Genomic DNA, 23,506 nt, shown 5'->3' with positions numbered 1-23,506 from the left:
GTAGAGGAGGATACAAAGGAGGTTATAAAGCTATTTGAAACCACCCCCTTTTTGTGTCTAAACACGTATCAATAAATCTACGAAATGCTGGTGCCATATACACCTTCCTCCAACAAAGCCATGTGCAGATGTATGAAAGCTGACTGCACTCACCTGACACAGTCACTTTTGGGCAAAGCCTACTTCGAAAAGTGCAGTCACTACCCTCCTCTCTGCTGATACAGAGCTGCTGGGGATACGAAACTCATCTACTTGCAGGACTCTGCTGCGCCTCTTCATATAAAGCAGCTGTTCCATGAGGGCTTATACCTGCCATCTGCTGCTCTGTCCAAGCCTTGCTGGCTCCTTGCTGGAAATCCAGCCCTTCAAGGGAATTTCAGCACACCGTACACTGTACACAGAAAGCCATCATGGAAGAAGGATGGCAAATCTGGGGAACCATCCTGTAAGCATCTCAGCCAGAGTCACACACATTGCAGGTGGCCGGCCAGGCCTGGAGCAGCAGGAGCTCTCCATTTCTTTCCCAACACTGACAATGTTCCAAATCCTAGCCAGCACTGGCCAAGCCCAGCAACTTTGCACAGCTGTCCCCCCATACCAAGTTGTGACACATGTCCAGGCGGTATATATATGACACTGGGGCCTTACAGCTAACTGCCCTGCAACATGCCCAGTGACTGATTTGCATCTGTATTTGATCCTTGGAAAATCTGTCTCAGATTACCAACTGGGATCATGGGCTATTCTTGCTGGAAATTCTCCTGGGTAACTTGAACAGGGTTTCCCTCCATTTCCATGTTCAACAGAAACATTTTTCTAATACAGATGCATAATACCGTTAGAGAAATTAATAATAGCTCTCACAACAGAGACATCTCAAAGAGGAGGTGTAGACTTGCAAACATCAGGGGTAACTCTGACTTCACAAGCCAACAACCTTGACCTGTAAAATTCCACCAGCGTCAAGGGGCTTACTGCAGAAATATATCAAAAGGGGGAAAGACAGACTTTCAATGTGTAACTCCTACGCCGATAAGGTTTAGTTAGGGAGGCTTTCAAAGCCACTTTCAAATAGTAGGCAGGGAAGAGAAAACCCCCATGAGGGCCACTGCCTGAACCTGCTAGCAGGAGGCTTTCACTGCCTGGCAGAAGCTGCTGGGTAGAAGGGGACACTTGCACGGGGAACACCACCCCATTTCGTGCTCCCTCCCCCGAGGCAGGCAGCAAAAAGACTGATGTTTATTATTCCACGGTTCACACCAGGCAGAGAAAGCACATGTAACTTGGGCATAATAACAATTTCTGGACTGACATGCCACCGACAATTATTTAAACGAATGAAAGCTCCCAGTGGGTTCAGAGGACGTTTAGTATACCCGCACTGAATAATTAAACAAAAAAGTAGGGAAGGATTTAATCCAGGACTGCCACAGTTTTTAGACTCTGTTAGTGGGACACTCATCTTCTGCGGGATCACGAAGCTCTGAGCTCACATTAATGGCAAACTGAGTCCGTGGGTCTGATATCACTGACTCGCACCAGTAGCTGTAACGCCTTCCCATTAATTTGTCTGCAGGGGACTAATTGCACGAACGAGGACGTGCAACCCCCCCCTCACAGAGCTCAAGCACGCCCGTAGCCAGCACACTCCCAGCACTCTTCTTAATGAAGTTTTTCAAGATAAGGACCGCACGGACTAATACAGCGCTCATTTACATTGCCAACAAGCTGTGACTTCAGCAGGACTACCTAACGAAAAAAAGTTATTCCTACACAGAACTGGATGCACTTTGGTTTGTCAGCGAACACTGTTGAGTCCTCGTTTAGATTTAAGATTTTACACAGCTATTTATAGAGCCGCTCTAAGCAAAATCAGGAACAACGCCGATTAAAAAAAAAAAAAAAAAAAAAAAAAAAAAGAGGTCTTTCTAGAAACGCACTCCAGTAAAGCTACCGAGCATCATCAAGAAAAGCAGATATACGGAATCTGAAACCACGAGTGGAAAATATTCTGGCTAACCAACTAGTTGCCTAGATTATTCATTATCTATTAAAAAAAATAATAAAAAAAAAAACAAAAACCACAACCAAATTGAAAACCCGGCAATTTGGCGGTAACTGGACGCCTCCCGCGCGCGGCAGGGCGGGCGGCACGCTCGGCTTTGCGCAGTTTCGGACGGAGACGCGTGCAGGCGGCGGGCGGCGGGCAGCGGCCGCTCGCTCACCGTCACTTCAATCCTACACGCCTTTTCAGGGCATCTCCTGTTTTTATGCAGAAACCCCAAAATTAACATAAGACAGCGAAAAGCGTCATTAATTTAGGAAGACGGCGGTGCAACGCCAGCCCCGGGCGAGGCTCCGCCGCGGCCGCGCTGTCTCAGCACCCCGCGCCGCGGCCGCGCCGACCGCTTGGCTCCTGCGGGCACCAAACCCCTCCGGGCGCGGAGGAACGACCCCGCTGCCGGCAGCACGCCGGGCAGACAGCCCACCCTGCTCCGGGCAGACCCCGCCGAGGTGGCGGCGGCCGGCCGCCCCGCGGGGCTCACCTGCGCTGCCATCACCCGCTGCCGCTCGGCGATCAGGCTGCACTTCTTGCACTGGCAGTCCCGCCACATGCAGAACCGCTTGTGCCCCTTCAGCGGCGAGGAGTAGCCGTGGTTGCGGCAGCGGGCACACTTGGGCAGACGCGGCGGCTTCTTCCCCGCCGCGGCGGCGACCCCGTCCGCCGGGGCGGCCGCCATGAGGGCCGCCGCCTTCCCGAAGCCGCCCGTCTTGTCCCCCGGCCCCGCCGCGTCCGGGGTCTTGCTGAAGGCCGGGGAGTCACTGGGCATCGCGGCGGGCTGGGGGCACCCGAGCGAGGAGGGGTCGGCGCCGCTCTGCCCTGCCCTGCCCTGCCCCGTCCCGTCCCGTCCCGCCACACCGCGCGTTTTGGCGGGCGGCAGCAGCCCGACGTCGCCCCTCCCGCCGCGGCCCCCGCCGGCCGGTCCGTGCGGCCGCGAAGCCCTCTCTGCGCCGCGGGGCAGGCGCCGGGGTGGGGGAGCGGCCACCCCTCCCTCCCTGCCCCTCCCTCCCGCCCAGCCCGGCCCGAAGCGGCCGCCCGGGGCGGAGAGGCGGCTTCGGCGGCGGGTGCGCGTCGGGGCGGTGGGCGCTGGGCCGGGGCAGCCCCCGACCGCCGGCTTCGTGCTGGAGGTGCGCCCAGGCCCCGCACGACAACGCGCCCTTCGCCTGGGGCGGGGGCGGCTCCGCGGCCGCCCGCACGGCCCTTCCTGCCGGGGCAGGGGCCGCCGCAGGCCGCGCAAGCGGTGGTAGCGCCGGCCGTGGTCTAGAGGGAGCGAGCCGGGATCCGGAGAGGCCGTTACGAAGCCCTGTGTTCCCCTGCTTGGGTAGGCGGCCGGCACGGCCTGGCCCAGGGAGAGCTGTGACCCCCAAATAAAACACCCGAGTTTCTGCAGCGCCGCTGCTCTCCTTGCTGAGGCTTCTGGCTCCTGGCTGCCTGCCTCCCCTGTTCGCGGGTCATCTCACACGCGTATCCCTGAACTGGGTATAAACACGTTTTGATCATGAATATCTGTGTGGGCCCGTGACCCTAACAAATACCGACGGATTGTAGTGGCAACTCGGTAACCAGCGCTTCTGGAGCCGGTGTGGGTGGCTAGAGTGGGTATACTCTGCAGAGGATGAGAGGAGAAGATGCTTTTTTCTTTTCCTTTTTTTACATAGGCTCGCCTTCCAACTCGGCACTATGTGATTTATAGACCCATACAGCTCTACAGATATTATTTACAGTATTAATATTTCCTCTGTTACACCTTTAAATCTTTCCAGGCTCAACTTTAGATGACGCTATCTTCATGCTGAAATGAAACTATTAAATTACATCTCAATCTAAGATGAATGACAACTGTCAAATGAGTGACTCAACAGAGATGAAGCAGAAAGCGCCTGAGATTATGTGAGGCTGATTTATAAAGATTGCATAAAGATTTCTATAACCCCAGCTTCATGACTCAGCATATCAGATGGTAATAAGTTACAGTAGGTAGAAATTTATTTCTGCTAGAGAAGCCGAGGAAAGCTTCTCCCTCTTCAACATCAGCTATCTCTCAGCTAATTCTGCTCACACCGAGCCTCCCTGCTGGAAACAATCAGTGCCTATCCCAGCCTGAGGAAAGCCCCAGATCCTTGCTTCTTGATGCTTTCCATTAGCATTGACTAAATTACATTTAAATAACTTTCTCCGTGGTACAATGTGGGAGACATTTATGGTACTTTCCATCCTCCAGAGAGACCACATTAGAACACTCATTCCTGTTAAGCCCCAGTCTGGAGCAGTCAGATGGTCCTCAAGTTAGGCACCAGCAGAAGCTGGGTGGGCTTGGCCCGGGGCTGTGACAAGCATTCAACTCGCAGAAACTGAAACTTTTCCGTTGCATCGCTTTGCTGGGATTGACATTTCTGAAGGCAACAATGGCACGTTTTCCTGCAAAAGAGAAGATGAATACAATGGTTAGTGGAACAAAAATGTCATTTGCCTGTACACCCAATGGGTGTATATCACTAATATATAAGGAAGTGAACAATGCAGACAGACATGCTTAGCCTCGTATATTGAAATGTGAAATTCCTCCCTGAACAAAATCAGTTGAGATCTTCTCAACTCGTAGGGACATTCTTTAGGCTCCGAAGCTGCTGTCTAGGAGCGACTCTTGAAAGCGAAACTCCAGTTTGTGAAGTTTTGTGCGTGGTTGAGTGTACTGCAGGGATCTTTTCAGGTGCTTGGATGCAAATTGTCTTGAAGTCAATTGAAAATGCAAACTAAAAAGGAGATGAGAGGAAGATAAATCAAAAGAAAGAGAAAGGCAAAATAAAATAAAACCCAGGTAGGAACACGTAGGAGGAGAAAAAGCACATCAGAAATGACAGGAGGAGGAGGAAGAGGAAACGTGGAAGAAGTGAAAAAAGAGAAAAGAGAAGCACAGTGCATAAAGCAGGCAAAGACAGACAAAGGAGAAATAATAGCAGTCACCAGCTGCTTATATATGACTTTTCACTAGGAACCAAGTGGAACAGCCAAGCTCAAAGATGAATCACAAGATGCAAAAAATGCAACAATTCCAAGAAGAACATTAATTCATCTGTCTTTCACATAACTAGTATTTTCTACTCCTGCTTTTCAGGCTAACTGCACAGATCTGTTTTCCATAGTGTTACAGAACCGATTGGTGAGGAACAAGATACTAATGTTGTTAGCACCTACCTCGTGTTTTATGTTCTGGATGAATACCACCAAAATACCTAGATGCCTGATGAATACAAGTACATGGCTGATGCTTTAATACTGAATTGCTTTGATTTTGCTAGCTGAAATCGCACTCTGAGATGGTTTTAGTGTGTCATGTTTGTCTCGAATTTTTTTAATGAGTGTTTGGTGAGGATGAGAACACATTACTGGATTTGACACATCCATTGGAGTCATGAAGGAATAGGAGATGGTTATAAACTGCCAGCGGTTCTAACATGAATCAGAGCAATCTCACTGCAAGACTTCAGGAAATCGTAGTCATTCGTTTCACGTAAGTCTGGGCGTCTCTGATTTGAATCCAGTGATGATGTCACTGACTAAACGTTACTGCAGTTTGCTGGCACCTTTGGAAAAAAATGTAAGTAGTGTTCCTGGTGAAGAAAAATGTAAGAAGAATCAAATGAGATTTTTGCTTTTTTCCTAGGTAGCTGTGATGGTTATCCTTTAGCTTTAACGCTTTTGCTGTCTTTGAAGTGCAAAATGTCATCTGCTAGTGACAGTCTGTGCTTTGCTTATGCATGCCTTTGGCTGATCCCTTGAACCCTGCAAAAATGTTTTATTTGCTAACAAGATTGTCATGTTGAGGAACAGATGTGAACAAGCCGTGTCTCGGCCACGACATTCGGCACGGCTGAGCATCTCAGTAGAGAGGTCACAAAGAGGACTCGATTCTGACACCATTGCCTGGAAAGTGAAGACCGTTAGGTATGGCTGTTGCAACTGTGGCTATTGCCCGGATTGCCCAGCTGGGTTGAATTGATTGAATTTCCTAATTAAGGTTTAGACCCTGCCTACAAAAGGTGGGCCATTTCCTCCTGGTTGTGGAAGATGTAATGACATTCTTAGAGCTGTAGCCTGGGCTGGTGAGCAGCAACTGGTGACCCTGATGTGATATGTCTGTGAGACCCTGAGGACTGCGACTCCCTTGCCGGAGCCAGAGTAGCCAGGGCCGGAGCGAGAGTCCTTCGGTAAAGAAGGTAAAGCCACAAGCCCAAAAGAGGGAAGTGTGCTGGAGTTGGAATGAGTGGACTGGGTCTCTGCTCACCATAAAGCCTTCACCTTCCTTTAAAAAACAAAAAGAGGGAATTATGGCTATTGCAACTGTGGCTATTGCCTGGATTGCCTAGCTGGGTTGAATTGATTGAATTTCCTAATTAAGGTTTAGATCCTGCCTACAAAAGGCAGGTCATTTCCTCTTGGTTGTGGGAGATGCAAAGACATCTTTGGAGCTGCAGCCTGGGCTGGTGAGCAACAGTTAGGTTCACAGAAGTCAGTGGGGTTGAGTGCATTTACTATATCTGTCTTAGAGATCTCCTAGATCTGATGCTGTTTAATATTTTTTTTTGCTGTCAGTGGGTTAAGCCAGAGGGTTTTGCCCCCTCTGTTCACAGCAGATCTTTTTTGAATCATAGAATGGTTAGGGTTGGAAGGGACCTTAAAGATGATCTAGTTCCAACCCCCCTGCCACCGGCAGAGAAATCCTCCACTACACCAGGTTGCCCAAAGCCTCATCCAACCTGGCCTTGAACACTTACAGGGATGGGGCATCCGCAACTTCTCTGGGCAACCTGTTCCAGTGCCTCACCACCCTCAATGTAAAAAATTTCTTCCTTATATCTGATCAAAATCTCCTCTCTTTCAGTTTAAATCCATTTCCCCTTGTCCTATCACTACACACCCTTGTAAAAACTCCCTCTCCAGCTTTCCTGTAGGCCCCCTTTAGGTACTGGAAAGCTGCTATAAGATCACCCTGGAGCCCTCTCTTCTCCAGGCTGAACAGCCTCAACTCTCTCAGCCTGTCTTCATAGGAGAGGTACTCCAGCCATCGGATCATCTTCGTGGCCCTCCTCTGGACTCGCTCCAGTAGTTCCATGTCCTTCTTGTGTTGGGGACTCCAGAGCTGAACACAGTACTCCAGGTAGGGTGTCAGGAGAGCAGAGTAGAGGGGCAGAATCCCCTCCCTCGACCTGCTGGCCACGCTTCTTTTGATGCAGCCCAGGATACGATTTGCTTTCTGGGCTGCCAGTGCTCATGTTGAGCTTCTCATCCACCAGCACTCCCAAGTCCTTTTCCTCCATGCTGCTCTCAATCCATTCTCCACCCAGCCTGTACTTGTGCTTGGGATTGCCCCAACCCACGTGCAGGACCTTGCTTTTGGCCTTGTTGAACTTCATGAGGTTCTCACAGGCCCACCTCTCCAGCCTGTCCAAGTCTCTCTGGATGGCATCCCTTCCCTCCAGCGTGTCCACAACACCACACAACTGGGTGTCATCTGCAAACTTGCTGAGGGTGCACTCGATCCCACTGTCCATGTCGCCAACAAAGATGTTAAATAGCACTGGTCCCAGTACTGACTCCTGAGGAACACCACTCGTCACTGGCCTCCACGTGGACATTGAACCATTGACCACAACTCTTTGAGTGCGGTCAGCCAGCCAATTCCTTATCCAGGTCATTTTATAGACTGTATCACTAGGGCTGGTTGTGGAATCTCCCAGGTCATTTTATAGACCGTATCATCAGGTCTGGTTGTGGATTCTCAACAGAGCCTCAGCTGCAGGAGTGGTGAGGGATAGAAGATAAAGCATTTGCACTGCCGGTCTCCGTTGTTTGAAAACATTGACATGTCCATAAACACTCTGGACATTTAGAACAAAATATCAAAGACAGACAGAGGGAGTCAAGCAAAGGAGGGAAATGATGAGGTGCCCCCTGAGGCACTGACAAGGACTGGGAAACTCCAGAGTGCTGGACTTCAGGGCTTGCCTGTAGCTTTGAGTGTCTTGGCTGGCCTACAGCCATCAAGTTAGCAGAATAAAGAGGTGTACAGCTACCCCCATCTCCAGTCCTGGGGCTGTGTTGGTCTGCACATGTCATTTTCTCATGTGAGTCATCACCTTGATATCAGCCGGTCTACTTTTGCGAGCAGCCTCCCACGCAAATGTTAAGTATTTGCTGGAGTGGCAGGCATGATCTTGACAACTAAACTGATTAAAAAGATATTTCAGGAAAAATCCAGTAGGTGGCATAAATAAGCCATGCATTTTTTGCAGTTTCACTTGTATACTTGTGCTGTTCTTTCTTTCATTCATTCCTTATTTTAACTTACAGGAAGGCTGAAGTTTTGTCCCCTGGCTATTAAAACACAACCCCACTGGCAATGTTTTGTATTCCAGGTGGAGGATTTTCTTGTTGCTTTCTGGCAGCTTATAGCCTTTTTTTTTTTTTTTTTTTTGATATGTCTCTTTCTGTACTCATGTTTTGACACTTTCTGTTTTCAGGTTATACCTCTAGAACTGCCTGCGCCATAACAAAAGGTAAGGGTTTCTTCTTCAGACAGGCAGATCCGAACCCAAACTCTGCATTGAAATACCCAATGTTTACAAGAGTTTAAAATCAGACCTAGATTTGCCATCTCAGACACTTCTCTGTGAGACTATAATAGAGTGTTGGCACCAGCAGCATTACTCAAGATCAATGAAATCTGATAAGCCACTGATGGTTTTTGCTAAAAGTCCATTCAATCAAGCTAACACTTTCATTCAGACAGAAGATTTCAAGTGCTTCATTCTTCCTTGCTCCAAAACATGTTTCTATGGTGTGAGGCCTTTAGGTGCAGGAAGCCCCAATGTGCTGCTCCTCTTCTCCTCAGACTCTTTTTTTCCTTTGCCATCTCATTTTCAGGGGCTCATGTTCACTGGGTGAACAACTGAGGCAGTTTATAGCACTGCCACCACTCAGCTACTTGGTACGTTTCCTCAGTGAGAGTTAGGGGAGTCCCTGAGGAGGGGGTCTCTCACCAGTGAGCTCAGGGATGTCTTGCTGCATCAGGCTGGAAAACTACTGTGCCCTGCTCTGCTTGCAAAGACCACTGGTTGTTGGCAAGATGAGTCAGAATGTGTACACTCTTCAGCACCCTCAGTTCATCTTCTCTTGGTCCAAATCCACACCCACTGGGAAGGTAAGATGTGACACCCACCCAGGGGACCTTTCTCCAAAGAGTGCAAGACAGGATGTTGACAAGGGGTGAGGAACAGCATCAGCTGTATCCCAAATTAGAGAAGAGGCCTGCCACAGCGGGTAACATGTCTTCATGGCCATTGAAGTGGGAGCTTCATTCACACTCTGCTTGCTGGTGTTCTCCTGATGTGTGGAAAGGGAGTCTCCAAGTCAGGAACTTCAGATGAGCTACAGCTGAGAAAAGCCACCAGTCGTTCTTGCCTGAGCAAAAGCATGTTTGACAGCAAGAAATACACTAGTCAGAATCTGGAGTTTAATGGTCCAAATGTCTGGTTATGGTAAAAATTATTTATGTAAAAATCAAGAAAAGCCAGCCTGTAACAACGAATGGCTCTTCCCTTTCTGAATTCTGAGCCCAGCCAATGACATTGGCCAACAGTGTTCAATAAAAACATGAGTCACTGGAAACAAAATTCGTGCTATACATCGTGCCATGTACAGTACAGAAGGAAAACAGTATTCAAGTACAATGAAGCAAATAGTATGGAGATATGTTAAAAATGCATATATTTTGTTATGTCACTGCTGTGACTAGTTTTACTAGTAACAGGGATAAAGAAAGGAAAAATTATCATTTTTTTCACTGACACCTATGTTCTCCGTTTCCTCATTTTTTCATGCAAATCGAGACAATTTCATTGTGGATTTAAAGGCTGAAGAGAACATGCTGCCAGCTTTTCAGAAATTTCAGTCATTGTTAATAATTGACTTGGATGGCTATTTGGAAGCGTGATTAGGTCTGACATAAAATGGAAGTAAAAGAGTAAGTATGGGGAAACCACTGGGTTACTTAGTCTCAGTCTTCATTGTTCATTTTAGGCACACTTAAAATTAATTGGATCCAGTGACTTAGAACGTTGAAGACTCTTGCATGACTCATTAAGCTGACATTTCTAACATTTGTAATTCACACTGTAAGAATGATAGAATCACAGAAGCCATCTATACAGTCGAGCTCTTTCATCAGGGTAGGACTACTGCAGAGAATGCCCTTAGTTTTGAATATCATCATCAATTCACCTCTAAGACATCTGTAATGGAGCTGAATTTGATAGACTGCCAGAGTGTGACAAACTAAGCTCCAACCTCTTAAAAACAGGCAACACAATTAATTGCTACTTTTTTATTTATAGTCTTTAATCTTTTAATGGATACAGTTAAATTCCCACTTCATTGAGCAAGCCCATTGGTATTTAAAGGAACAAATAGATCATTTCAAATTATCAAGCACTTGCTTTATTACCTACGCTTTCTTTTCAATTGTGCAAATTTTTATTATTTTATATTCTTCACCTTTAGTAACCTAAAACTGCTGGAGCTCCATGACTTTGAGGAATGATTTCAACTGAGGTATCTGAAGGGGCAGGTTTTGCTATGTCTATTTATTGGCTGTCCAATTCATTTAATTATTTGTGCATTATTATTTGTTGCTCCTAATTCCGATACTTGGTAGAAGAAAAAGTATTGTTACAATAGCTCCTTCTGAATTTCTTCTGAATTTCTTTTCTTCTTTTTTTTATTTAAGCCTAAATAAATAGAAAATATCTTTTTTCACGTAATCTTCTGCTCTCGGTGGAGCACATTTCATTCTGTGGGACTTCCCATTAAAATCGGTCAGTGTAGGATACCTGTCTAAGACCAAAGTTTTGTCCTGTGCTTCCCCCATTTCTCCCCCCTTCCCGCATGAAGTCTTTCAAACGCACTGAGGAGATGCAGGGCAAGGGGGGTGAGGGTGTCAGAATTGCCTCGAGCCGCAGCTGAGCTCTTCCAAATATTTTAATCAAAGTCAAATGACTGGTGCTTAATCAGCCATGCTGTGAAATGACTTGATGTGAGCTGCTGACCTTTCTCATCTAGTCTGAGAAAAAGGATTTCTTCTTCCCTGTCGGCCTGGTTCTCTTCCCCGCATCCTCTTCTGTCTCTCCACAGTGTCCCGGAGCCCCCAGATCAATCAGTGGTCCCCAGATGTATTGGGTCTCCCCATCTTTAAGGGCTCATGGGCTCATCCTACCTCCGTGACAGGAATCCAATTCAGAGGAAAGACCCAGGAGATCTGGGTCCCAAGAGACCTACAACTCTCAAGTAAGGCTTTGCTTAGTGCTATCAGGATATAGATAATCAGAGCACTTAATTGGCTACCTTAGGTAACAGTTTCCTTCTGTCATTTGCATGTTGGTCAGCAGTGTTGGGGTTGATGATCTCTGTACATCTTATATGCACATTGTCTAATTAGCCAATGACTTTTCCTAGTTCTATTGGCTAGAAGGTGCTAATGAAGAGGACACATTGTTAAAATTATTTCAACTGTCAGGCTATTACTTTTAATTAGGCAGCCTTTGTCTAGACACGGAGATGCCTTGTCAGGTGATGGAAACATTGTATGGAAACTAATTAGTCAGACATCTTAATTTTCTGTCATCCCTATGCGAACAGTGTCTCTTGCAGATGCAAGAATAAAGGTGTTCTGAGCCCAGCTCAGCCATCCTGGCTAAGTGCATGCAAATACTCACACTGTCTGAGTAAAATATTTTTAAATACCCTTGGAATTTGAAATTGTAACAGACAACACACAGTAAGATTGAGAACAAAGAGTAGCTTTGCTGCATGGTTGTTTAAGCTATTATTTTCTCTTTACCTATTTTTAAGAAACTAAGACATAGATACTGCATTTTCACTACTGGAATGCAGCTTCTGTGAATTCACAATAATGATGTCTTAGAAGATTGTTCATTAGGCACCTGAAGGTAAGTAGAGTGCATCTCTAAAATTTCTCAAGTATCTATTAATACAATAGCCCATAACTCCTTTCTGTAGGACTCATTATGTTCTACCAGCAGAATGGTGCATACCTTAAGTACCTGCCTGGATGCTCACTTTACCTCCTGTCATTTTTTCAAAGCAAACTTTAGGAATAAATGAAAATTACACACACAGAGCCCCTTTATTTATTTTTTTTTTTTAAAGTGCTCACCTGGTCCCATCATGACATTCCCTTTGTTAAAATAGGAACTATTACAAAGCATGGGAATGCTGTTATAAGGAATATCTTGCAATTACCTTTTATTCCTATTCAAAGAAGGTCTCTCAAATCATTGCTAGTATCAATGTTAAGTTTTAAGGGACACCATTTGACCACTCATGAAAGATGGTAGAAATAACTGATGTACCAGACCAAGTCATATGAGATTGCACTGTTAATCATAGTTTGTAAGTGGACCAGTGAAGGTCATGTTGGTAGAAGGAGACAGTTTTAGTTCCATCACTGGAATTCAGGAGTGACCTGGCTTCAAAATGCTGGTTAATACGACCCTGCTTCTGGTAGGGGATGGGAGGGGTGGCTTTCACACGCTTTGTTGTGTTTTGATGTAATCAAAGCAGTCGGAAAGACAACTTCATTATGATGAGGGACTCGTTAGTTTACTCATGATCAGGAATGCTGGAGAGAAGTATAGGAGGCAGGGATAGTAAAGTTGCATATTTTCCTTGCAATTCTGGACTCATGCTTTCCCTAAAGCTTTGTTTAAAGCCAAGGCTAAATTTCCACATGCAGTCTTCTCTCCACCTTTGCCCCACCAGCATCTCAAGGAGAAGACGTGGCAGTTCAGGATGGCAAGTTAGGCATCCTTGTGCTGTATTTTTGTTTGGCATTGAGATTGACGCACTCAGCTCTGCTCAGCCACAGAAAGGGATCAGGTTTGCTGTCTGTGGAAGGCAATTGGCTATTTTGGGTACTTTCAGGCAGCCTGTGTTACATTTCAGGTGAAAAGTCTTTGGGATAGCTAGTTACTCAGCTCAAGTATTTCTGTATTGGATCAGCTTATCCAACCCAGCTCATCTTCTTGCCCCTCAGTACTAATGTGTCCCAGCAGTGGACCATGGGATCCCCTTGGCAGGCCCGTGGTAGATGAAAGCCTGCCTTCTAGGTTTGTACCTGCCGTTGAGGAACTTTGTTCTTTCAGGCTTGAAAAGAATAATACACAAACCTTTCCTGCAGTTGGAAGAGAGTTTCGGCCTTGATCCTCAGCTGTTCTAAGTTCGGGCTGTATCTGGCTGCTGGTCAGAGGCGAGGTGGTGGGGGGTAACACGTTTGCATGTTTATCGCACTTTAGCTGGAAAAGGCACACCTGGACGCTAGAAATGTCTCCTGCACCAGGTCACATGGCAGGTGATTTTGTTAGCATCCTCAAGAAAGTCATCCTGTAATTTGAGGGAAACTTTAATTCTTGGAGCAGAGGTCGATCTCAGAGCCTGGATAACCATCCTAATACTTCTTGCTCTTGGGTAGACCACTTCCTTACAAACCAAAATATGCCACCCCTAGAGATTTCCTAGAAGGTAATGCCAGGCTCCTAAACTACTTCCATGCTGATTTGGTACAAGAGCTGTAGCAATTTTGCAGTTTAGCACAGGGCTACATGGTGAGGTACCTTTTTCTGTCTACAGAGCTTACGTTTCTGTCAGCAGTTGTTTTGCAATGCTCATCGCTTCTTCCAAAGGCAATGCTAGGGCACAGCATTTTTCCAGCTCCCAATCCCAGATCTCAGGAAATACTGCTGGGCCTCCTTGTAAGCACAAAACTTGGGTAGAAAGCAGTGGGCTACTAATTAGATGTTAATTTATTCAAGGAAATAATTATATAAGACCAAGTCTTGCATATGTCAGCTCATACATAGAATCATAGAATGGTTAGAGTTGGAAGGCACCTCAAAGGTCATCTAGTTCCAACCCCCCTGCCATGGGCAGGGAAACCCTCCACTACTAAAGCCTCATCCCACCTGGCCTTGAACACTTCCAGGGATGGAGCATCTACAACTTCTCTGGGCAACCTGTTCCAGTGCCTCACCACCCTCTGAGTGAAAAATTTCTTCCTTATATCCAATCTAAATCTCCCCTCTTTCAGTTTAAATCCATTGCCCCTTGTCCTTTCACTACATGCCCTTGTAAAAACTCCCTCTCCAGCTTTCCTGTAGGCCCCCTTTAGGTACTGGAAGGCTGCAATAAGATCACCCCAGAGCCTTCTCTTCTCCAGGCTGAACAGTCCCAACTCTCTCAGCCTGTCTTCATAGCAGAGGTGCTCCAGCCCTTGGATCATCCCTGACACATCAGCGGTTGAACGGGGGTTTTAAAAGAGGATGAAAATGAATGAAACAACACCAGAATACTAAAAAGAAAACCCCAGACAAACCCACTGCTCCTTCAGAGGCTGGTTATTTTCCTCTGTGTGCCTGCCGTATTGGATTTATCCCAGCTGCAGAGGTCTCCCTGCTCCACAGAGAAGTCACTGGGATGCCGAGGAGGACACGGCTACTGGGCTCTGCGGTAGATCAACGGGGCATGATGGGAAGGCACTGGATGATTTTATTTACATGGCTTAAGAGGAGGGATTTACAGTCTTCTCCATAGCATGTTTTCAGAAACTCACACCCATACTTACCCGTTTTCATATGTCTATATGTGTCTCCTTTGTCTCCAATTCTCGACCCAATTCCGATCAAATACGAGTTGTACGAAGGCCAGAATGCGCACTTATGTTGGGACGCAACGGAGATGGTGACAAACTCATATTCATTTAAAAACTCACCCAGACTTCCCAAGAACTAAATCATATTTTTTGTAGAATTTACCTGGAGAACTTTTTCACCTTCAGCTGTATGTCCTCGCTTTACTGCCCCTTTGCAAACCATCTGCATAGCTTATTATTTCAGCCGTCACTTACTGTGGGATATTTTAGATTTCTTATTTACAGGATTTGTCTCTAAGCAAAAAAAAAAAAAAATATTCTTTTCAACTTCTTCCTTATTTGCAACTTCCAACTTGTTAACAGCTGTTCGTGGCAGCCTTTGGAGGTGTCTGCTTGGGGACACATTGACTGTAAATGGTGTCAAGTTGCATTACATCTTCCAGTGTCAGATGCCTCTCTGCTCCATCTGAAGTGGACAAAAAAATACATGGACCTTTTTTTGCTGTCATCACACCAGCAGCTCTGGTCCATTTTTGCTTTCATTTCACTGCCAACTTGTGTTTAATTCACTGTCTGGCAAGTTCTCTTTCAGCATTACAGATTTCTGACTTTTTCTCACTCCCACAAACTTATATTCTTTTTCCTCAGGTTTTTTTCAGTCTGATTTTCCTAAACCAAATGTCATTTTATTATCATACTGTGTTTCTTATCTCTCTCGAGCTCTTTGTACAGCTGTTCTGCTCACACTTCTCTCAAATCAGCATCCACTGCAGAAGGCATTAACATGCATCTTGCTCCTCCTGCTAGGCTAGTGATGCAGATTAAACCACCACAATAAAGGGATTCTGAGCAGATGTATGTGGTTGGTCTGGAAAAATTCTCATGACGAATTTGCAAGAACGAGTGTATGGTGGGGGGAAGCCATTTCCTGGGCCAGCCCTTGCCTGCTCACACCTCCCCAGTACCCAGGGGGTTGTAACTGGTTGGCTCTAAGTCTCACTCACCCCTGGGACTGAAGAAAAGTTGCTTTTCTGGCCCCAGAAAATGCCCAAGAGCGATGCAGGGGCACCGCAGGATGACTGCCAGAGACAGGAGGTGGCTTTTCACGCCTCAAAGAAAGGTGTGATACTATGGCCAGAAAGTACAGAAGGATATTTATTAATCTGCCTCTTCACCATGGCATGCAAATGAAATGGCCTATCTTCATCTTGGTGAAGTTAATGTGGCTGGGAGAGGAAGGACAGTGTTACTGGGGGAGCATGAGCTTCTCTTTCAATTCTGCGACTAGCCGAAGCTCTTAAGGAGAACACAGCAAGGGCTGTTTCTGCAACAGTGACTTATGCCTTTAAGTGAAAAGCTGGAGAAAAAAATCACCAGTATGTCTCCTAGAAATATCTCTTCGCTACTTCCATTCAGATCAGCAGTTACAGATCATGCAAAAGCACGTGCGCTACTTTGAACAAATGTTACCTCTTATGTTATCTAAGTAATAATCCTGCAAATGGCTGTAGTGGTGTTCAGAGGACATGGAGATTGAGGTCTGCTATTCATGGCTGAATGTATTTAATGATACTCTGCTTAAGAGTACAATGATGCCCTTATTTACAGGTCTCTACTGTAGAGGTCTTTGAAGGGCAGTTTTGTATAGCAAGAATTATTTTAAAGGCAATTTATCTTTGCTAGTGCTGGCTGTGTTGGCTAACCAAACAGAAAATGTACAGACATGGTTCCCAGTAAGAAGTGGCCAAGGGAAAAGACTACCATTGCCCAGTGGCAGAGAGTGAAGGAACAAAGCACAGGTGGGTAAAATGATACAGGAAAAATAAAGGTCCATCAAGCTTGTTTCCCACGCCCCTCACCACCTCCTTTAAGGCCCCAGCTGAAGTGCTCACAGCAGATACCAGCTGCCTGAAGGTTCCTGTTTTCCCTGGTGGTCTTCTAATTCCTGAGGTCTCTTCAAGGATCATGCATGGAGTTGGAAACATGTTTATCTTTTTCTTATAACAGGAAAAGCTGAAAGTGCATATCATTAAGGAATCAGAAGGCTTACCACAGAGGTTTTAAGGCACTGAATCCGTTAATCACCTATGATAAAGAACTGTCCGATATATGTATGTTGTATTGGGTTTGTGTGCCAAGGTTTTGTTAGCGAGGGGGCTACGAGAGTGGCTTCTGTGAGAAGCTCTTAGAAGCTTCCCCAATGTCTGATAGAGCCGATGCCAGCCGAGCCCATCAGTGATGGTGGTAGCACCTCTGGGATAATATATTTAAGAAGGAAAAAACCTGTGCAACACCAATGGCAGCTGGAGAGAGGAGTGCAAGTATGTGAGAGAAACAACTCTGCAGACACAAAGGTCAGTGAAGAAAGAGGAGGAGGAGGTGCTGCAGGTGCCAGAGCAGAGATTTTCCTGCAGCCTGTGGTGAAGACCATGGTGAGGTAGGCTGTCCTCCTGCAACCTGAGGGAGGTCCCTGGGAGACCTGGGGAGGTCACGATGGAGCAGATAGATAGCCACCTACAGCTCATGGAGGACCCTATGCCAGAGCAGGTGGATGCCTGAAGGAGCCTGTGGCCCTGTGGGAAGCCTGTGCTGGAGCAGGCTCCTGACAGGACCTGTGGCCCCATGGAGAGAGGAGCCCACCCTGGAGCAGGTTTGCTGGCAGGACTTGTGACCCTGTGGGATACTCAGCACTGGAGCAGTCTATTCCTGAAGGACTGCACCCCATGGGAGGGACCCACGCTGGAGCAGTTTGTGAAGAGCTGTAGCCCATGGGAAGGACTCAGTTGGAGAAGTTCATGGAGGACTGTCTGCTGTGGGAGGGACTCTACACTGGAGCAAAGGAATAGTGTGAGGAGTCATCCCCTGGAGGAGGAAAAAGCGGCAGAGATGACATGTTATGGTCTGGCTGCAACTCCCATTCCTCGTCCCCCTGTGCTGCTGGTGGGAGAAGGTAGAGAAATTGGGAGGAAAGTTGAGCCTGGGAGGAAGGGAGGAGTAAGACGAAGGTGCTATAAGATTTAGTTTTTTTGTTTTCTCATTATCCTACTCTGTTTTTGACTGGTAATAAGTTAAACTAGTTTCCTCAAGTTGAGTCAGTTTTGCTGCGATGGTAATTTGTGAGTGATTTTCCTGTCCTTATCTTGACCCATGAGCTTTTCATTATATTTTCTCTCCCCTGTCCAGCCGAGGAGGGAAGTGACAGAGTGGCTTTGGTTGGCACCTGGTGTCTAGACAGGGTCAACCCACTACATATGTATACAGCCGTAAGGCGATACTACTTCCAGCATGATTTACTCACATACTTTGTTCTCATTACCTAAAAACCTGGTAGGAAAACAGATGTGTTGTTTTACAAACAACTTAAGTTGTTACAATCATCTTTGCAAAAAAAAAAATACACAGTTATAGTATTTCTTGCAGAGTATCTTATACAGACATTCCCAAATATTCTTGCAGGTAGCATGTGATTCTGCAGCTCCGTAACAGCACTTTGCTGTCCAGTGGTACTTGTTGAGAAAAGATGAGGTACTGATATGTTGGATGATGTCATATCAACCAAACAGAAACTGGATCAACTGATGGAAAAAGGCAGCAACCAGGTAGCTCAGCTCTAACCAGGCACTCCTGTTCAGTGTATGCATGCACAGAGACACAGCAGCCAAAGTGAAGGGAAATGGGCAGGGATTTTTTTAATTAACTTCCATAAGCATTGCATTAGGCTGTGAGCAGTGAAGGCTAATTAATACTTTTACAGTTCCCAACTGAAATATGGAACAAACCTGAACCTGGATACCCCTTTCCAGTCCCCTAATCTCACTGTGGCCATTTCTGGGTGTTTGATGCAAAATCCTCCTTGTATGTCTTCCAACATTCCTTGTCCGTCTTCCAACATTCCTTGTCCCATGTCAGGCTCTTAGAGGCAGGCCCGAGCATCCCTATGTGAGCTGAACATATGAATGTGCCTCTTTTTACCAAGGAAATGCTTGTAGTTAAGCTTTCAGTCAATGGACCAGGATGCAAAAGGCACAAGGGCAGGAAGGCTTGAACTTCACAGACCCACATGCAGACACAGATCCCGCTGAAGAGGGCTGCTCGCAGCTGCAGTAAGAGTGTGAGCACCATTTTGGCCAGCTCTGCTGCTGCCTTTCAAAGGCAGGAGGACGTCTGTAGCCTTTGGGCTGCTTCCATCCCAGCAAACAGAGCCAGTCCTGTGTGTCAGGGATCGTTGCCAAGGCTTACATTATTCACACCATGGCAGAACTGGACCCAGAGCAGCCAGACTTCTCAGCCAAAAGTATGAGACACTGGGAGAAACAGACATAAAAGCTATTTCTCGAATAACTTGAGTTCTTCCAGCTGTATCAAGAAGATAAAACCTGTGAAAGTATGTCTTGCAAAAATGCCTTCTTCAGCCATTGTGTTTAGATCAATATTGTGTTGGCCAATTTCCATCATTTTAAAACTTGTTACCAGTAACCCTCGCCTTTTATCTCTTAGGATGATTATAAATGGCAGCCTCACTTAATGTATGACAGTATAACTGGAAAAAGAGAGTCACGTATTTTACAGTCTTGAAAAAGTGCCAGAGCTTTTATTTATTCACTGACAGTCAGAGTTCAAAGGTGATGACAACATCATGCTTCGATATACTAAGAGTCAATCATCATCTGATCTGAACTGCAAAATAAATGCTGGGGAGAGTGGGGAGAATGTGTGGGGGTAGTTCGGTTCAGAGCTGGTATGCATGGTAAACCCCTTAATCCCAGCACCTGTGATAAACGCTATCCAGCATTAGCAGGTGGAATTAAACTTGGCTTGCAGAGGGCATCCGTGGGTACGAACACTTTTGGGAACCTCTTAACTATTTCCTGGAGAAGGGCCTGACTTCCACAGCATGGACTGCTTCAAGTGTCAACCTCTTGGAGACAGGAGGGCTGTCCAAGAGCAAAATAATGCTAAGGGAAGTAATTATTCTTTTTTCTTTTTTTTTTTTTCTTTTTTTTTTTTTTTTTTTAAACTGCTCAATTCATTAAGTCTTCCCTAGTAGGATTTTAGGCCAGAAATGACATCCACTGACTTCAGCAAAATAGTCAGTTTGTTCTGTACTTTTAACCCATATCCACCAGCACATCCAAAGTTTTGGTTACTTTTGGCAGTCTTCCTGACATGGCATACCGCAATGGCCTACTTCAACATACAGCTAAAACCAGGGCACTTTGCTCTACAAGGCATTTTAACCCAAGACAATGAACTTTCAGGAAGAAACTGAACTTTGCACAGAAATGCAGAATCCACAGCTTCCCCTAACATGTTCTAAAGCTCTAGGAGGTCGATTCTGTGTCAAACCTTTCGTTTTCGAGGAAAATGGCACCCAAATAAATCCAGGAACTCCGAGTTGCATAACCTGACTCTTGCATACTGTTGGAAGGGTCAGATTCATCCACAGACTTCTGCCGGTCAAGGCCATTCGAAAGCAGCAATCACTTAGAAAATTTTAACCCCTAATATGTTGGTTTCTGATACACCAATTCTCTACAGGGGGGTGGAAAAAAAAAAGAAAAAAAGGAAGGAATGTTTATTTCTGCATTCCTCTTCCTATGCTTTTTTTCCTAGGTTAAAAATAAATGTGTTAAAATACATTTGGTGACTCTCCCTGTGTCATTAGTCACCTAAACCACTGGACCTGTTTTTTTAAACCCTTCTACAATAGTTGTGTGCCCAGGACTCCTGGTGATTTGTGAAGGGACAGAGAAGGATCTGTGCCAGCCCAGAAAATAACAGTCATGGCCCTCTCCTCTGAAAAGCTGAATTCAGACATTTCAAAGATTTTGTTTAGCCTCAGGCTACAGTATGTACAAATAAGCATGTGTGCAAATGAAGCACAGTAGCAAGGTAGTAGTGCAGCAACAAAGATTATTGTTTAAAAAGCTATTTTTGAGGCAAAGATCTACTGGACATGTTACTGATTAAGATATGTCCTATAGCAATACAGTGGCACTACTGAAGAGGACATTATTGACATGGGTTTGATGGATGGACCACTCGGTGGATAAGGAATTGGCTCAATGGCCGCACTCAGAGAGTAGTGGTCAACGGCTCAATGTCCAAGTGGAGACCGGTCACAAGTGGCGTCCCTCAGGGGTCCGTGTTGGGCCCGGCCCTCTTCAACATCTTTGTCGGTGACGTGGACAGTGGCATGGAGTGCACCCTCAGCAAGTTCGCCGATGACACCAAGCTGTGTGGTGCCGTCGACACGCTGGAAGGGAGGGATGCCATCCAGAGGGACCTTGACAGGCTGGAGAGGTGGGCCCGTACCAACCTCATGAAGCTTAACCAGGCCAAATGCAAGGTCCTACATCTGGGTCGTGGCAATCCCAGGCATAAATACAGACTGGGTGGTGATTGGATCGAGAGCAGCCCTGAGGAGAAGGACTTGGGAGTACTGGTGGACGAGAAGCTCAATATGAGCCGGCAATGTGCTCTTGCGGCCCAGAAGGCCAACCGCGTCCTGGGCTGCATCAAGAGGAGCGTGGCCAGCAGGTCGAGAGAGGTGATTCTCCCCCTGTACTCTGCCCTCGTGAGACCTCACTTGGAGTACTGCGTCCAGTTCTGGAGTCCCCAACATAAGAAGGACATGGACCAGTTGGAGAGGGTCCAGAGGAGGGCCACGAAGATGATAAGAGGGCTGGAGCACCTTTCCTATGAGGACAGGCTGAAAGAGTTGGGGCTGTTCAGCCTGGAGAAGAGGAGGCTCCGGGGTGACCTTATAGCGGTCTTCCAGTACCTCAAGGGGGCCTACAGGAAAGATGGGGAGAGGCTGTTCAGGAGGGCCAGTTATGATAGGACAAGGGGTAATGGTTTTAAAATAGAGGGAGGTAGGTTCAGGTTGGATATTAGGAAAAAATTTTTTACTATGAGAGTGGTAGAACACTGGAACAGGTTGCCCAGAGAGGTGGTAGATGCTCCATCCCTGGAGACGTTCAAGGCCAGGTTGGACAAGGCCCTGAGCAACCTGATCTAGTTGGAGATATCCCTGTTCCTTGCAGGGGGGTTGGACTAGATGACCTTTGAAGGTCCCTTCCAGCCCTAACCATTCTATGATTCTATGATTCTATGATTATCAGATGGCTCAGCATACTCTTTAACAAAGTCAGACTTGAGAGCATAACCTACAGGCTTTAAAACTGCTTCACAGAGTATCTCAAGTTGGAAGGGACCCTTAAAGATCATCAAGTCCAACTCCCTGCTCTTCACAGGGCTACCTAAAACTACTGTCATGAGATATAAGCCAGAGTTAAAGGTATGATTACAACTTCCTTAAGAAAGCACAACTAGATTGGTTTTGGTCAAATCAATGCTAAATAAAAATTACATTCTTGGTAAAAGTGAAAGTAGAAACCTGTCCCTGATCCGAATTCTGTCCTGGCAACATAATGTCTCTCCACTAGACAATAATTTAAGCCATTAGATACAGGCAAGCATGTATAAATAATGTAACTGGATTTTTTGTAAAATTAGAACAAGTTCTGGAGAAAGATTAAAGCAGTCATCCTTTTTTTTCACTTCATCAGCTTGATTTGTTTAACTCCAGCACCCTGTGTGTTTTAAACTCATAAAGACAGTAACAGATTACCCTGATTTTGCTTTCCAGACAGTTGTTTGAACCGCGTCACGAGGTGGCAGATAAGAGACCTGAAAATGAAACAAAAGCCACTCTTGCCATGCCCAAGGCAGGGAGATCCAACTTGCACTAATTCTGCTGAACGAGAAACCTACCTGGCTCCTAAGTGAATGAGGAATTCATTGGGAAGCCTGCACCAGTGTCACGTACTGCGTGTGACCAAGTCTCTGGTCTTTGGTGGACGCACGGGTGGGATGCAGCTCCGCAACCTGCTACACAGGACAGCCTGCACCCACCGTCTCTGACCCAGCACTGCTGGCAAAGAGAGGGGCATTTTTTTTCTGGTTTAAGTTTTTACAGCTGCTGCCATTTGCTGTCAAGTCTGGTGTCAGAGGGAAGATCTTATTTTCACAGTAATCTGGCAAGTCAGTGACCTACGTCTTTAACTAGCAGGTAGGACCCAGGTGAGAGAGCATCCACACAATATTAGTTGCTATGTGGGAAGTGGGAAGAAAAGTTGGCCAGAGGGGTGCAATAGTAAAAACTGACTGACCTCAAGGAGGGGTTCAGGGGGTGGGGGTTGTTTGGGACTGCTATGTTAAGACATGTTCCCCCCAGCAGAGAGACTTCACCTGCCCTTTGCCCAGGGGACCCTCCCAAGCACTGGGATACCAGCCAGGCACTGGTATCACATAGTACTTGCGGGCCTGGACCAAACCAAGTCTGACAGAGCTCACAGAAACTTCATGCAGTCCAAGCCACCAAGTCCACGTAGGCCAAGTGGGGTAAGGATGGCTTCAGTGGGTCCCTATTTCAAAGCGACTACGTAGGAAAAGCTGTTTGATAAGGACTTGGGGAGGGAAGGAGGAAGAACACAGAAGAACAGAAGTGTATAGGTCTCTTGATGGAAGGCATTGAGGTGTCCATCTCATCAGGCAGGTCTAAACTGACAAGGATACAGAGGCACTAGTTTAGGACTTGCTCCAGTGCCACCTAAAAAGCATCCTCTTCACCAAGCTACCAGGACTGTTTGGAAGATAAGGCTCAAAAGCTTTCATTTCAGTTGGTAACTACTTTGCAGTTCAAGCAAACTGCTTGAACA

At 46.3% G+C, this 23,506-nt stretch overlaps 1 protein-coding gene across 3 annotated transcripts in view; it reads right to left on the bottom strand.

Moving 5' to 3' along the window:
- The window catches only part of DMRT1 (doublesex and mab-3 related transcription factor 1), a 60,861-nt gene extending 58,030 nt beyond the window's left edge, over positions 1 to 2,831 (bottom strand). For 2 of the 3 annotated variants that reach the window (XM_086628857.1, XM_086628859.1), the window contains exon 1: positions 2,547 to 2,831. In XM_086628857.1, coding sequence (XP_086484983.1) covers positions 2,547 to 2,831 — 285 coding nt within the window. The remainder of the gene's footprint in view (positions 1 to 2,546) is intronic. The other variant, XM_086628860.1, reaches the window with a different exon arrangement.
- Between the last annotated feature and the right edge of the window lie 20,675 nt (positions 2,832 to 23,506).

Source organism: Tauraco erythrolophus, chromosome Z (genome assembly GCF_009769465.1).
Source record: "Tauraco erythrolophus isolate bTauEry1 chromosome Z, bTauEry1.pri, whole genome shotgun sequence".
NCBI classification, from domain to species: domain Eukaryota; kingdom Metazoa; phylum Chordata; class Aves; order Musophagiformes; family Musophagidae; genus Tauraco; species Tauraco erythrolophus.
The sequence above is the reverse complement of the archived record's forward strand: the minus strand, read 5'-3'. Positions and strand labels throughout refer to the sequence as shown.